The 16,733-nt window shown below is 37.8% G+C and overlaps 1 protein-coding gene across 6 annotated transcripts; it reads left to right on the top strand.

Annotated features, from left to right (window-relative positions):
- The first annotated feature begins 422 nt into the window (after positions 1-422).
- On the top strand, positions 423-16,055 carry armc8 (armadillo repeat containing 8). Of its 6 annotated transcripts, XM_079881179.1 has the most exons (23): positions 433-510; positions 3,812-3,936; positions 4,074-4,150; positions 7,226-7,297; positions 7,572-7,714; positions 7,818-7,915; positions 8,008-8,100; positions 8,258-8,338; positions 9,109-9,184; positions 9,602-9,692; positions 9,780-9,840; positions 9,933-10,133; positions 10,267-10,362; positions 10,463-10,545; positions 11,065-11,146; positions 11,227-11,313; positions 12,124-12,216; positions 12,303-12,452; positions 12,571-12,666; positions 14,798-14,893; positions 15,101-15,194; positions 15,688-15,781; positions 15,880-16,055. In XM_079881179.1, the coding sequence occupies exons 4-23, from the start codon at positions 7,230-7,232 to the stop codon at positions 15,911-15,913; spliced, it is 1,917 nt and encodes a 638-aa protein (XP_079737305.1). In that variant the 5' UTR covers positions 433-510; positions 3,812-3,936; positions 4,074-4,150; positions 7,226-7,229; the 3' UTR covers positions 15,914-16,055. The 6 variants fall into 6 exon arrangements, with proteins under 6 accessions (XP_079737302.1, XP_079737301.1, XP_079737304.1 ...); XM_079881176.1 differs by lacking the exon at positions 3,812-3,936 and having other exon boundaries at positions 423-510; positions 15,101-15,173; XM_079881175.1 differs by lacking the exon at positions 3,812-3,936 and having other exon boundaries at positions 423-510.
- Positions 16,056-16,733: the final 678 nt, after the last annotated feature.

Genomic DNA, 16,733 nt, shown 5'->3' with positions numbered 1-16,733 from the left:
CAAATTATACTGCTGAATTTAATTTGTGGTATTTTTTTTATCTCAAGTAATACTTTGAATTAATTAATAGGAAAATATACTTTTTGTATAATAATGTCCGCGGTAAGACATTCCAAAGAAATCGCCCTATCTTCTAGGAAGAGTTTTGTCTCTCATTTGAACCACATTTTTTTATTTTATTTAATAGTTGAGTAATGAATACTAGTTTGAATAATGAATAATTGTTATTATTTAAATTATTAATTGCCTTTTAATTATTTAAATTCCTTGAAATTAAAAATATATATTTTTTATTATCCTTTTAATAAATAAAACTTAAATAGAGTGACACCCAGTGGTGTGGAAAGTGCTGGACTGTATGTTTTGCTGATTTAAATTTGGGGGGAAAGTGCTGCTGTAAATATTCCGCTGATTGAGCTGTGTTTGTGTGGAAAGTGCCGCTGTGAATGTTCCGCTGAGTGAATGATGGCGTGCCTGCTGGAGGCCCCTTTACGCATCAGCGTGTTATCCGTGAGTCTCTTTGATTATACCATTTGAAACCTCACGTTTTCACTTTAGGATCTCTCAGAAATACACTAGACACATTAGATAGACTTTAGCGAGTGATCTTAAATTAAACGGTGTGTTTTTTAAATAACTGCTTGTGTGTTTATGTGGCTAACAGCAGATCTGGATGTGCTCAGAGCTGTCAAATCAAAGTTATATTTAGTTTTCAGTCTATATTTAGAACTGGGGCTTCAAAAACAAAAACAAACCTGCTTTATATTCTCTGATATAGTGGTTAAATGATGAGCTGATGGGCAAATATGGTGGTAACGCCCCCCTTTTGACAGCCCAGTAGTTCTGTACTGTATGTTTTGACACATGTTGATCTACCCTCACTGTTGTGGTACCCAAGTACAGTATTAGGTGTTAATACACTGATGATGTGATGTATAACATGTTACTGAATAATTACCAATCTCATCTGCCCCTGTATTTATATTGATACTTTGAATGGGAATGTGCTCATTTGATCTAATCAAAACCAGTAGTGTGATATTGATAAAGCTTTAACCCTTTCTTATATTATAAAGTTAACTGTTATTATACACACTGTTTCTTTTCAGAAGTCATATTTGATCATCAAATGTATTGCGTTTATTCATGTTTTACACCTGAAGTCTCTGAGACCCCAAACAATAGTATTTTATTTTTTTTATCAGCATGAAGCTTTCTTTATTATCATTAAGACTGTTCATGTCTTCATGATGCCATAAAATAACTTGCATATTGTGTCTGTTTTGAAGTGTAAAGGGGCTTGAAGTTTTTCAGACCTAAATTATAATTTATAAAAAATAATCTCATGTGCCTCATAATATTTATGTGATCGTAGCTGTGCTTCTCTATAAGCTTGTGTCTGTTATCACAGTGGTTCTCAAACCGGTCCTGGAGTACCACCAGCCCTGCACATTTTGTACGTCTCCCTATATCTGACACACTCATTCCAGGTCTTGTAGTCTCTACTAATGAGCTCATGAGTTGAATCAGGTGTGATAGATGAGGGAGACATACAAAGTGTGTAGGGCTGGTGGTACGTGTCATTGCCTCGGCTGTCAACTTCGTCATAGCTTACTGCAATGTGCAACAAGTAGAGTGACGTTATAACATAACTGTCAACACACTCAAATGTATTTTTAATATATTGTTTTGACCAAGTAAAACAGCACTGCATTAGCCCTTAATTTTAATTCGTCAGATAAAGTGACCTGTACGAGTAGTAATTAAGCACTTGCAGCTATTTCGTTAGAATGAAATAAAATAATGTGATTTTAAGTGATCAAAAGTAACTGTAACAAAGTTAAAGTTCAGGGAAGAAGGAGGTGGGAACTGTCAAACGTTGAACATAACTAATCGTATAATAGGCATAAACAACTAAACGTAAGGAGCGGCAGCGGCCTTCAAACATAATTAAAGCCGAAGCTACTGCGTCGCGCAGGAATCTCTCATTAGCATTTGCTTCACCTACCTCGTATCGCTCTCCACCCCGCCCTGCTTTATGTCACAGTAACGTTAATAAATACATTAGTTCATCTATAAACTTGATTTCTGCCTGAGTCCCGTTGGATTACTTTCCATCGGCTGTGGAGGTGAAGACGACAACTCCTATGAATCCACGCTCATTCAAAGCGTCATCAAGCTACGCCTTTGTTATTGTTTTGAATAAGCAACCTCTAGTGGGGAAACTTACACACTCTGCCTTTAAAGGTGCTCTAAGCGATGTCACACGTTTTTTAGTCCGATTTTTTTTTTTGTCATATTCAGCAAACATCTCCTCACTATCCGCTGGCTGCCTGTCCCCTGAACACACTGTAAAAAAACGCGGTCTCTGTAGACAGCCCAGGCTCTACAAACGGCAACAAAAACAAATTGGCCCAGCCTGGACCACGAAACATAACAAACAGTGTTCCAGCCAATAAACGGCAAGAATGATTTGGGGGTGGGGGTTGGGGGGTTAGTGCGCGTGCACATGAAGGGGGGTGAGGGGAGTGGAGGAGAGTGAAGCATGAAGAGGAGAGATGTCCTAGACAACGACTAACGTTAGAATTATACTCTCTTGAATTTTTATATGGCCGACACACGACCAAAGTGACGACGTTCCGATGAACAAATAGCAAAGAAGAGGGAAAAGGAGAAGGAATGCGTGAAGTCCCGAATTTACATCGGAAAAGCCTTCGAAGGGATGAGGAGGAGGGAGGGTCGAGCTAGCCTCGGTTTTGTTTGACAATACTTCGAACGTCAACAAGAAGTGACGTCACCCAACATCGCTTAGAGCACGTTTAACTAATCTCAATGCATAGAGATCTTATTTTGGTAAATGTCAAATAAATTAATTATGTAAGATTTGCAACTTAGGCTAATTGTTTATTTAAGTAATGACCTCTAGAATGACAGCTACAAAATTAGGACCGGTTAATACTGCAATTTAATAATTATCTCAAATTATCAAATGCTTTGTTGAAGTCTGTTTGAAATTCATTTGTGTAAGAACAGGTTATATACAGGGAATCACGTTTTATTATGTTGCAGGTCAATTTGGCAAATTTAAAGTTGTTAGAAATACTGGTTAACCTGATGTCTTTCTGAATTTTTTACGCTCATAAAAATACCTGCAAAGTATCAACATGTGTTGTGGAATGTGTGTACAAAATGTATATTACGATTATGATCTTCGCAGATCATTTTGACCTGCATATTTCATTTTTAGAGACAACTGCGCAGACCTTAAGTATACATATTTTTTGATGAATTTTGTTGTGTGAGGGTGTCTGAGGGTTTGTATTTGGCACTGCATTGAAGTCATAAATTTGTATCAGTTCACGCATTTTCAGTTTGCTTGGAATTGAACCCATTATCTTGGCGTTGCTAGCGCCATGCTCTACTGCGCATAGGAAAGCACACAGAAGAAGTGTTTTTTTGTTTGTTTAAAAATAGTTACAATATTGTTTAGGGGGGAAAAAAAAGTACGTTTTAGCCTAAACATCCTATGCTCTCATGTAAAAAAAGTTTCTTAATATAATGTTAAATATTTGGAGTCATTTTCTCATAGTGTGAATTTTTTTTTTTTTTTTGTGAATTGTATATTGAATCCAATTGACCTTCTCCATGAAATTGTTTTCAGATTTGAACATAGTACAATGGTTATATTCAATGTGAAATTCTAAAGTTCATCTGAGAATGTGATGTTTTGAAGCATGAAGTGACATTCATAGCAGTGCAAGCTGATTGCATAGATTCTTTGGTGTGTTTGGGGTGACCATCGTTCCCACAGAGCATCATTCCCACTTTTCTCTGGCCTGAAATTGCCGTCTCTATACGAGAGAGCTGCGGTGTGTGAAGAGGCGGCAAGCAGGTCTCTGCTCTCCTTCTAGAGACTTCCACCAACAGCCGGTGACTGTAAGGATAAACAGACTGATGTATTTGGACCCTGTGAGCCGGAGAGGTGGCTATGGGGCGAGAATGAGGGTGTTGTGATGCCTCAGACGGGATGAGTTTGCTGAATCCTCTTTGTGCTGTCATTTATCACCATGCAGGAAGTCACAGCCACGAGTCGCCACTATGTTGACCGGCTTTTCGACCCTGACCCACAGAACGTGCTGCAGGGAGTCATGTGAGTACACAACCATATGTCCTTCCTGTGTGCTCTGTTACAGTTCACCATGCTAAAGATGAGGCTGCCACCATAGGAGGTTGGTTTTAGTCCTTAGAGAGAAAAAGTTTTGTTTTTTTGGTTTAATGTGAGACGTTATGAGGTACTGTACTTCTGTGTTTATGCGAGTGTGTCTGGGTAGCTGCGGCTCGGGTCTCTTCATCTTTATTTTTAACTCAAGCTCTGGTTACTGTTAGCTTGACGTTTCTCGACTGCCATTGGCACACTTTTCCACAGATATAAATCTTCCATCAGAGTAAACATCAGCCAAGACACTGATTGTTATGGAGTTATTACATTAATGCTGCCTGGCCCTGTTCATCAAGTTCAAATGAAATGATTTGAACTAGATGAATGTGCAGAGATGCACCACTAATAATAATTCATAATTCTCTTGGAGCTCTGACTTTCCCAATTGGAGGCGTGTCAGCTAAAGAATTATGGGGGATTTAAGCTAGACGAATTAAGCTAATTGGTCATAAATAATGGTGTGTTCAAACCCTCCTGGGAAGTTCCTGTTCCTCCTGGAAATGTTGCCTTGGCAACTAACTGAAATGTACATTTTTTCATCTAATTTGACTCATTCTAATTTAAATCGACTGATGATTTAAGCTTTATTTAAATGACCGAAAATGATTTGTAATGGTTTTAGATAATGCCAAAATGGGCAATTTCATTTTTTCCCCTCCCTTTCTCATTTCCTGACAAAAGCAGGAAAGGTTTTTGTGATGATGCAACAAAATAAAGAGCAAAGATGCACATTAGGTTTGTAATTGGTGCTTTATCTTTGTATCTATCATCATATGCACTCAACTCTCAAATAAATGATTTCAATATGACTTAAATGCTGCATAAGTTTATTATGACTATGGTTACATTTGTAAACAATTTGAGTTCTATTGACGAAGACTAGCAATAATCCTTGCCAAAATATTCACTCATTTGACCAGTTTTTTTTTCCCCTATAAAGCAACAGGCTTGTGTGATCAATCCTCCCATCATTATTGGTGGCAGAACGATATTGATAAAATGCACCGATAATGTCATCATTGCCTTTTATTTTAGTGCAAAAAGAAATATGATATTTCACTTTTATTCAGACCAGGATCACTTTGTGTCGCAATTCCGTTGTTGATGCTAAGTTGAAACTTCACAGGAGAACTTGAATGTGGCTACATTATCTGTACATGCTGTAAGTGAGCTGAACAAGACATGAGGTCTCTGTGTTACTGTTTGCTCTATCATTATCAGCCTCTATAATCCTCAGATCATTCAAATATACGCTAACTGTATGATATGTCAAACAAAAACATCAGTGTCCTCTACTTCAGTGGTTTTAAACAACATATTTCCAATTGTTGTGTAATTATTGTACATGCTGTTTCCATATCAATTGAAAGAAAACATAATATGTGTAAAAATTTCTAAAAAAATGATCTCTCACAATGAAACACTATTTAATCGAACTGCAAAAATGTGGAAAATGGGCAATCTTGTTAAAAAATGATGAACACTTACTAAAATATAAATTTTATTCATACACTACCGTTAAGTAGTTTGGGTCTGTTAGAATTTTTTTATGTAATGAAAGAAGTTTCTAATTTCTAAAGAAATTCCTTTAGATTTCTAAAGAATATTAAATTTTGATCAATAATACAGGAAAATAGCAATACTGTTCTGTGTTATTAATTTAAAAACAATGTTTTTGTTTCTATAAGAAACATTGTCTTATTATCAATGTTGAATAACAGTTGTGTTCTTAATGTTTTTGTGGAAACCATGATATATTTATTATTATTTTTTAACAGCATTTATTTCAAATAAAATTATTTTGTAACAATGTAAAAGTCTTTACTAGCCTGGCAAGCCAGACCCACATCAAGATGTTAGGTCTGGAAACTCACCATAGACACGGCTCAATCCGAGGGGCGGGATTAACGGCTGTCCTTCAAATTCCCTCTGCAGGACAGCGCTTCAACCAACCAGAGCGTTTTCCCAACAGCGGAGATAACGTTAGTTGATAGATTCAACTTTTGAATCTAGCCGGCAAAACTACAAACACATCTTCCTTTTTTAAGAATGACTTAAGTGCCGTTCTTTGCTCTTCCAAGTCCTCCAGAGTCGCAGCCAAAGCCGATTCGAAAGACTGTTCGCCAGCAGCAGCTCCGCCATTCTTTGTTTTCAAGTAGCAGGGAACCGTCGCAACTCTGTCGTCATTATGTTAAGCCCGCCCCGCCTACTCTATACACGATGTGATTGGCCTGACCCAATTTAGGTTTTTCCAGCACGAAAGTCAATGGAGAGTTGCTAGACTACCCTGGCTGCAAAATCAATTTTGCTGCCGCTAGGGTGCGTCTAGGTTTCTAGGCTAAGTCTTTACTGTCACTGATCAATTTAATGCATCCTTATTGCAGACATTTGGTCAGATTTACTAACAGCTTGCACCAGCGCAAACCCTCTTTTGGTGTTAAAAAACTATTGTCAGGATTTACTAAAAATTAGCGCTGAAAAGCTGTGGACACCGTTGTCTTTGCGGCTGACTTTATTGCATATGCATTTGTAGGAGTTTCCCTTTCAGACGCAAAATCTATGGAAGGAGAGTATTTAAGAATCATGCAAGGTGATTTACAAAGGTTTGCGCTCGTAAATTTACTGGTGTCTGCGCCATTATTTACCACCCAAAAAAGCACGTCTTAAACCAGATGCTAACTGGTAGTTGGTCTGTTCGTCTGTAGATCACCCTCAGAACTTTCCACTCCCATCGGCACTTTTTTGGGAATTGCGCTCTCACGCTGATTTGCCCTGTTTAGTAAATCTGGCCCTAAAATTGTATTTTTTTTTTAAGTAAAATAAATCTAATTCACCCTAAACTTTTGAACAGTAGTGTATATACATTTTCAACTAAAAGTTTGAGGTCAGCAACCTCAATTTTTCATCTGAGCAATAGCACCCTCAAAGTATTGAGAAATTCTGTTAATCTATTTTTCTGTTATGTTATTTTAAATGTATGTGTTTTGTGCATTTCTGGATTGACAGTGACATGAAGAATGCAGTCATCGGAAACAACAAACAGAAGGCCAACCTGATTGTGCTGGGAGCCGTGCCAAGGTAGGTCCGCTCACTTCAATTTTTCTACCAATAGCACTACAGTTTTGACACATCCAATAAAATTGAAGCATCATAGCTAATTTATTCAGTTTTACTTCTCCGGGAGTCTTAGGCATGTGAGTATTTTTCACAATTCACGGTGACTTTAAGATACACAAAAAGCTGTTCTGTTGATTTTTCAACTTCTGATGTTTTATATGTTAATCGCTGACTCTAATGATGTTGTTGATGATGATGATGACAAAGTTGTGTTTGTGTGTGTGTGTGTGTGTAGACTCCTGTATCTTCTCCAGCAGAGCTCCTCCAGTCTGGAGCTGAGGACTGAATGTGCGGTCGTGTTGGGCAGTCTGGCCATGGGCACAGAGAACAACATCAAGTCCCTGGTGGACTGTCACATCATCCCAGCCCTGCTGCAAGGTTCTTGCTCTTTCCCCTCTCTCTTTTTCTCTCTATAAATCCATGCTGATTTCTGCTATATATTTTTATTTGAAAAGTGTTCATGTGTTTTGTGTTTCTGCAGGTCTCTTGTGTTCTGATCTGATCTTCATTGAGGCATGTCTGCGCTGTTTAAGAACCGTTTTCATCAGTCCAGTCACACCAGTGCAGCTGCTCTACACAGTAAGACGACTACGACTCGCAAGTGTCCCATTCTGAAATGACATATGCACGTGCATAAACAAGTGTGATCAACATGTTTTTATTTGCATCAGGACCCTACTGTGATTCCCCACCTCATGTCCTTGCTGAGTCGGTCACAGCACACACAGGAATACATCACGCAAATATTCGCCCACTGCTGCAAGGTAACGCACAACTCAGCATCACACTGTAAATATGGATTTATTCAGATTTATAAGACAAATAGTTCCAGCTCTACTGTAAAGTAGTTGCAGTATTACAGCCAAGAAGCCTAAACTTCCAATAAAAAATCTTAAAATGTTGAATAATGTGTGTGTTCAGACTCCAGAACATCAGACAGTGTTGTTCAACCATGGTGCCATCCAGAACATCGCTCCACTGCTCATCTCTCCATCCTATAAGGTACAAAAAGGAACAGAATGGCTTTTCCAGTTGTTATTGTATTTTTTATGCGTGTTGGCGTTAAACGATTTTAATGCACGATGTGGAGGCAAAGAACCTGACACAAAGCGGAGGGTGGTTCCCTTCGGAGTGTATTCAAATCGTTTAATGTACAGCTAGCAGTGGATTATCCTGCTCATACTATGGTCATTTGCCAGCATTGATAAGTTAAAGGTGTCATTAATGTTAGCAGTGCTAAATTTGACTGGAAGGGTTAAAATTATGGTTATTTTCATCAGCTACCACTTGTTTGTTTAAATCTTACACAGAGATGAAGTAGTGCAATAAAGTTACATTCATTTAATTGAACTATAACATTTATTTGAATGAATTAGCCTTTTGAGAGAGAAAGAGAAAGATGTGTGTGTGAATTACATGCATCTGTGCATCTTTTCTGTATTAGCAATGAAGCTGTGAGTTTAATTGCTTCAAAAACAGCGACATTACAAAGTTTTTGCTGACTAATATAATGTAATGATTCAGTAGCAAAGTTCATTTATTAATAAAAGTCGCGGGGAAGCTTTGACAAGAAGTTTCTGTGCTCCTTTTTCTGTGTGTTCGCTGTGCAATCTCCGATCTCTGTGTGCTTCAATGAAAGCAGCGCATTAATTACAGAGCAGTGATTAAACTGACTTGGAACTACCTGTTTTATTGCACACCTTCCACCATCAGAATCGAGCATTCAGACAAACTGTGGTATACAGATTAATAATGTTTTGCTCTCTCCGCAGGTACGGATGCAGGCGTTAAAGTGTTTCTCAGTCTTGGCCTATGAGAACGCTCAGGTCTCCATGACACTGGTGAATGGTGAGAAGAATGGTTTTTTTCGCTGTTGGTCGGGACTGACTCTTGACCAAATGTCTTGTAGTTTGTGCACCTCGTCAGTGTTGTGTTTTGTAGTGTAGTGTGCGTGCTACTATGACAAGACAACGACAGATGAGAAACCTTGTGTAGTGTAAGCTCCACAGCAATTCAGATAGTTTTACAGTCCTGTAGTGTGAGCTTGCCCTTAGTTAATAGTGTAGTGTTAGAGCCTGATAAACATCATCAATACACAAAAAAGACTGATATGACATTATTTGCACTGCTTCTTTTTTCTTTGAATCAGATGTTGCGATTATGTTTCCTTCAGGGTTTTATTTAGGTTTCCTGTATGTCTATAGAAAAAAATCAATAATATTTCAGCCTGTTAAACATCATATTAATTTGTTGTATGTTTCTCAGTGCTTGTAGATGGTGAGCAGCTCTCTCAGGTTTTTGTTAGAATGATGCAAAGGGACAAACCCATCGAAATGCAGCTTACAGCCGCAAAATGGTAAGTAAATCTCACCCTGCAGGTTATTTGTGAAAATACATGTGTAATCCCCTCATCTTGTACACACTCGCTGTCTTTCTCTCTCAGTTTAACATACATGTGTCGAGCAGGAGCCATCAGTACAGACGACGGCTGTGTTGTACTAAAGGTACCTCCCGAAAAAACATCCATATTTACGTGATGAATGCAGAAGTGTAACCATTGAGAGTGCATAGTAACTAGTTGTGTGTGGCTGGACAGACTTTGCCTTGCCTGGTCCGGATGTGCAGTAAAGAGCGGTTACTGGAGGAGAGGGTGGAGGGGGCCGAGACACTGGCCTACCTGATGGAGCCGGACATAGAACTACAGCGGATTGCCAGCGTCACTGACCATCTCGTGTCCATGTTGGCTGACTACTTTAAATACCCGAGCTCCGTCAGTGCCATCACTGATATTAAGAGGGTAAATTCACGCACACACATATACATTTACATGCATTTAAGTATTAAGATTCCAATAGCAGGTGTATCCAGGTACATTTTGATTTTCCGATCAAATGAAGACTCAGTTTAACTGATCGTCTGTCTTCCCGTAGTTGGACCATGACTTGAAACATGCACATGAGCTCCGACAAGCAGCTTTTAAACTCTATGCTTCACTGGGCTCCAATGACGAGGACATCAGGAAAAAGGTGAGATACCATGGGGGTTTCTCATCATGGATTTATTACCAAAATGTATTATATTATATTATATATTTCCCCATTAATTTACATAAATTTCCCACTACAGATTACAGAGACAGAAAACATGATGGACAGGATCGTTAGCGGCCTATCGGAATCTAGTATCAAAGTACGGTTAGCAGCAGTCAGGTATGACACACCTTTTCTCTTAATTGTTGTCTGTCAAAAAACAAAAGCTACCATTCACTACCATTCATAAGTTTGGGGTCAGTAAGATGAACTTGTATCATGTTTTACTCAAATATATTTTGCAACACTACTGTTTTTAACATTGATAATAATAAATAAGAAGCACCAAATCAGCATATTAGAATGATTTCTAAAGGATCATGTGACTGAAGACTGGAGTAATGATGCTGAAAATTCATTTAGTAATAAATTACATTTTAAAATCTTAAAATAGAAAACAGTTCTTTTAATTTGTAATAAAATTTCATCATATTACTGTTATTACTGGAATTTTCAAATAAATGCAGCTTTGGTGAGCATAAGAGACTTAAAATTCTTACAGACCCCAAACTTTTGAACAGTTGTTCAAATGTGAAATGTTTGCATACTGGATATATAAAGAATTCAAAGAATAAAACAAAGAAAAGAGGTTTTGGTTGCTCTTTCAGTTTTAACTGATTTCATTCAAATTTCTTCTAGATGTCTGCACAGTTTATCACGATCTGTACAACAGCTAAGGACGAGTTTCCACGATCATGCAGTATGGAAGCCACTAATGAAGGTATGATATTCATATGATGTTGAGTAATTACTGAACGTTAATCAAACCCTAACTGAATGCACATTTGTTTTTGAGGGTAGTTATTACAGAACGCACCAGATGAGGTGCTGGTCATGGCCTCTTCAACACTATGCAACTTACTGCTGGAGTTTTCACCCAGCAAAGAGGTAAAGTACACACACTCTGTCGGGCTGAGCGTTTATTAGTGTTGCTTGCTAAAGCGTTGCTTGCTGAGCACACTCAGAACACCTTAGCAACCGTATAGAATAGGTCTAAAAAAGCATTTGCTCGCAATCCAGAAAAAATTGTTTTTGGATCCAAAATAGGTCATTTGTGTGATCTGTGTAGATTTATTGTTGTTATTCATTTAAATCTTTATTTAAAATAATTGTATTTTGGGGGTGCTTTGGATCACTTTTAACATGCGCTTGAAAGTGCAACGTGCCAACCATCTTCCTAAATTTGTAATATGGACCCTTTTCACAGACTGTGGTGATGCGTTTCCACAGTTATTAGCATTGCAAATCCAGTAAAGTTCTTCATATTTTCAGGGAATGTGAAAAGGGTCCACGAGAATCATTTATAAAACTGTTGTCAACAAAAGAGAAGCTTTAAGATCTCTTTGCAGTTTTCACTGAAATAAAAGTTCTATGATTGAATGTTTGAAGGCAAACAAATTAGAACAGCCATGAGTATTGTACATTTCTGTAAAATACAATTATTATTACCAAATGCTCTATTTTACAGTATTACCACTATAGTAATATATTTCTTTATTGGTTTGATTAATCACTCACATTTTCTGCATTCATTTAAGATAATTATTATTATCAGCAGGCAGTTGAACAACATTGTTGCTTATACCGTTTAGTTACTTTGTCATAATTTGAACATAGAATTTTTTCATTAAATAGAATGAGAGGGTTATTCAAACACCACTGGGCTTTGAGTTTGACTGTGTATGTGTTTGTTCTCAGCCTATCTTAGAGTCTGGGGTTATTGAGTTACTATGCAGCCTGACACAAAGTGACAGTCCAGCTCTGAGGGTCAACGGCATCTGGGCTCTCATGGTAAGACCAGCTGACTTCGGTCCTCACCAAAGCTTCAGTATGAAAACGCTCAATGTCATCAGTAACTGTAATGCGTGTTTGTGCAGAATATGGCCTTCCAGGCAGATCAGAAAGTGAAGGTGGAGATAGTTCGAGCTCTGGGCACAGAACAGCTCTTTAGACTCCTGTCTGATCCTGATGTCAATGTGCTCATGAAAACATTGGGCCTGCTTCGAAACCTGCTCTCCACACGGCCGGTAACACTCATATATATATAAATATGCATACTCGGTCTGATATGTTCTCAGGGTCTAACAAGATTATGGGCTTCTGTAACACGCACACACACTAATTGTCTTTCCCTGTCTTTGGTAGCATATAGACCAGATCATGAGCTCACATGGGAAGCAGATAATGCAAGCGGTCACGCTTATCTTGGAGGGAGAACACAGCATAGAGGTCAAAGAGCAGGTGAGCTACACAAACACACTAAAGCCGGGTGCACACTGTACGTTTTATAATAGTCCTTTAAGACCGTATGAACATGATCCCCGCTGTAAGCCATGTCGCACTGTGGGATCTCAGTTGTCATTAAGATGTGTTAAAAAATGCAAGAAGACTTGTCTGGAGTTTTACATCATCAATCCTCGACACGTTCAGTGACGTGAACCGCATCATATGCGGGATAGAAATGGTGGCTAGCAAACAAAAACAATCTGTGTTTATTTTAATCATGACTTCTATTGAAAGGAAACTTGGGAATAAACTAAGACGGTGTGTGTGGAGCAAGTGGTGGTTTGTTGTTGTCTCACTATCGCGTCATCAGGTTTGGTGCCCCTTTTGGTTTTTGATTTGATTGTTGTTGTAGGAGAAGTCACTATAATCTTCTGACACTGCCAGAATTTCGTCTTGAGGTCAAATTTGATCGCATTAATCAGCTGTCGGTGAACTAACGATCAAAGACTCCTAAGGATCCTAGGAATCTTTTAGGATTCACGAAATTTTCCTCAGACAGCCAAAATCGTACAGTGTGAACCGCTTAAGGTAAGAGAGATTAGACACTCTGTGCTCGCTGGGTCTTACAGAATAAGACTAGTAAGTCTTCTCAAGCAAGTATTATATTCCTGGTGTTGTTAAAGGAATGTTCTTGGTTTTATACAAGTTAAGGTTTATGTTTATTCTGGGTGTCTTCAAAAAATCCTTACCCCTGGTTTCATAGACAAGACTTAGGTTTAGTCTCAGACTAAAATGCATGTTTGAGCTGTTTTAAAGGGGTGGTATAATGCCCTTTTCACAAGATGTAAAATAAGTCTTTGATGTCCCCAGAGTGTGTATGTGAAGTTTTAGCTCAAAATACCCCACAGATATTTTTATTTATTACATGGCTTGGTTGAATTCTAATGTAGAATGCGGTCTGTTATTTCTTGATAACAGACCGCTGCTAAATATAACACACCGTTGCCATAAAAAGCAGAGCGTTGCTATGGACGCAGGATTCTAACCGTAGAGACGGAATGGACTATTTTCTTTAGCGGAAGCAATACAATAGTTTTTAAATCAATAAACTCCTTTATTTTGTGTCAAATTATTGATTTATTTGGTAGGTAGCCATGTAATAAGCGGGATAATGTAGAGTGAGGCGGTTGTTATAGCGAATACAACCCCTTCAGGCTGATTCAAGACCCCTCCGCTTCGCATTGGTGTCCTGATCAGCCTGTCTAGGTTGTATTCGCTATAACAACCGCCTCGCTCTACATTATCCCTTACATAGCATGTTAAAGTTGTCCATTTTTGAGGGTGAGCAAAAACGCACAGTTTTTTTGTGTCTGTCCCTTTAAATGCAAATGAGCTGCTACTCCCGGCACAGAGGGCGGAGCTTCAACAGCTTGTGTCCTTTTACCTCACACAGACATGCACTGAAAATTTCAAAACTTTTAGCCTTTTATGTTCAAACTGGAGTACCATAGAAATACCATAGAAAAAGTTTTTATCTCTTCTGTCTTTTTATCAGGTACTTGTTTTTGTTTATTGTTGTTGGCTGTGCACAGGGTTTGAGTGCGATATACTGTGGTGCATAAACGTGTAAATATGCCATCTTGTGGCACATACATCAATTCTGAAATGTAAATGTTTTATTGTATGCAGATAAATATTGCCTTTTATTAACACATTAATATAATGTTACATATACACTACCACTCTTTTATTCGGCAAGGATGCATTAAATTGGTCAAAATTAGCAGGAAAGACATTGATAATGTCACAAAAGATTTCTATTTCAAATAAATGCTGTTTATTTGTACTTTATCATGGTTTCTTTCCACAAAAATATTAGGCATCACAACTGTTTTCAACATTGATAAGTGTTTCATGAGATTTCTTGATTTTGTTTTTACCTGTATCACCCAACCTTAATCATTATTCATACAGGTATGAATGGTGTTATTAATGGCCTAATATGATTTTTCTTTTTATAAAATAAAACTTATTTCTCTTAAATTCTCTTTTGTTTAGGAGCCTTGATTTTTAGATAAAGAAGTCTAAAGGTGATGATTAAGTCTCCAAAGTTGATGCTTAACAATGCCTTTGGCATCTTTTGCAGACATTGTGCATATTGGCCAACATTGCTGACGGAAACACTGCCAAGGAACTCATTATGACCAATGACGACATGCTCCAAAAAATTAAATATTACATGGTCAGTGTATTGTCATTAGCTCATCTGGTTTCTCAGTCGTGGTCTTTGTTTTCAATGCTTCTTTGTCACACTAGTTTTTCTGTTCTCTGTAGCATTTGTTTTTCTAATTGCTTGCCTTAGTCTCCTTGTACTGTTGTTGGTTTCCCCCTTGTCACTGTCCTTTTCTCCTGCTAGATCATTGTTTTGTTTCTCTTCTCTATGATTCAGGGTCACTCCAATGTGAAACTGCAGCTGGCTGCAACCTTCTGCATCTCTAACCTCATCTGGAATGAGGAGGATGGTGAGGAGCTCATGACGCATGGTTTGTGGAGGTTTTGAAGAATCAGATTTTAGAGCACGAGTTTTGTTGCACAGTATAACTGTTGTCTGAATTTGTGGTGTACATAACATGCGCGACAGGATTTAAAAACACAATTAGGGCTGTCAATTAAGTAAAACATTAATCACAATTAAGACATTTAATATCATATTTTTTTCAAATTGTACATTCAAGCTCCTAAAGAAAGAAAGCACAATAAAATGTAACATCAAAATATTTGTTACATTTAATGGTGTTATTTAAATGGCAAAATATTTATGAAATAAAATCTTTAACGTTAACTTTGTCCTAAATATTTCCTGTTTGGAGGCTCTGATTATTTATTATTATTATTATTATTATTAATATTATCCAACAGCAGTGCAGTTCGTAGTTCACTTGGTGTTTGTTCATATCTGATGGTGTAACCTTGAGTTAAATAGGATTCTTTGTGTATTGTCAACAATACAAGTTTCTGTTTTTCTACTTCCTCCAGGCTCACAAGAGAGACAAGATAAGCTAAGGGAGATGGGCTTTGTTGATATCTTACACAAACTCACCCAGGCATCAGATCCCAACCTCTGTGACAGGTGATGGACAGACTGGCATTTTGGTGGTGTTTTCATCCGTTGTATGGTTTGTTGCCACAGTAATGATGTGACTGTTCACATTTCCCTCTTTCTCTCAGGGCAAAAACAGCGATGCAGCAGTATCTGGCATGACCTCGAAGGAAGGCGCGCTACGGCCTCACTAACAATCTCTAGGAGGATCACATCTCCTGTTTTTGTTTTAGATTTGAGATTTTTTTTTTTTTTTTGCTCCTCCTTTTTTGTTTTGTTGCACAAGACACCTTTTGTTGTGGATCCCCCGAACAGCTTTGTAAATCGGAGACACGGTTGCCAGGGGGCCACAGCACATTTTGGGCTTATGTTTTCTGCAGAACTCTTGGAACTAGTTTTTTTTTTTTTTTTTTTTTTGGACTTCATGTGAAGGAAAAAGTTCCTCAAAGTGTGTTGCAGCTCCACCTAGTGGATTGAGGCTTTGATGCTTTGGACTCCCTTTGGAGAAAGCTGACTGACCTCTCAGTGCTACGCTTATAGGATCTTAGTCTCCTCATTTTGGTTTGCTGATTTACTATTGATGATATTATTATAACAATAATTATTATTATTATTATTATTTTAATTGGGACTTTGACACAAAGGTAAAAAAGACTGCTTGTTTTTGTTCGTTTTTTTTTTTTTTTTTTTTTTTGTGGATACATACCTCGTAAATATATATAAATATAAATATATAAATATATTTTTTGGATTTTTAATTTACCCTTTCAGGTTGTTTTTTCCCTTTGTATTTTCCTCTCTGTAATATAGGCTAATGTGGGTATATCTGGAGAGGCAGCATGTTAGGTCATATACCGAGACATTTCGTAGAAATCATCCGACCCCAAATAGGTGAAACTTTGTTTGCTCTTTTGACAGTTTCTTCGTTTTCACTCCCTTTATCTTCACGCAAATCAGTCTCCTCATAACTCCCTCTTTTTGA

This window comes from Squalius cephalus (genome assembly GCF_949319135.1).
Source record: "Squalius cephalus genome assembly, chromosome: 9".
In the NCBI taxonomy this organism is placed as follows: Eukaryota; Metazoa; Chordata; class Actinopteri; order Cypriniformes; family Leuciscidae; genus Squalius; species Squalius cephalus.
This window is presented reverse-complemented; position numbering and strand designations above follow the sequence as displayed.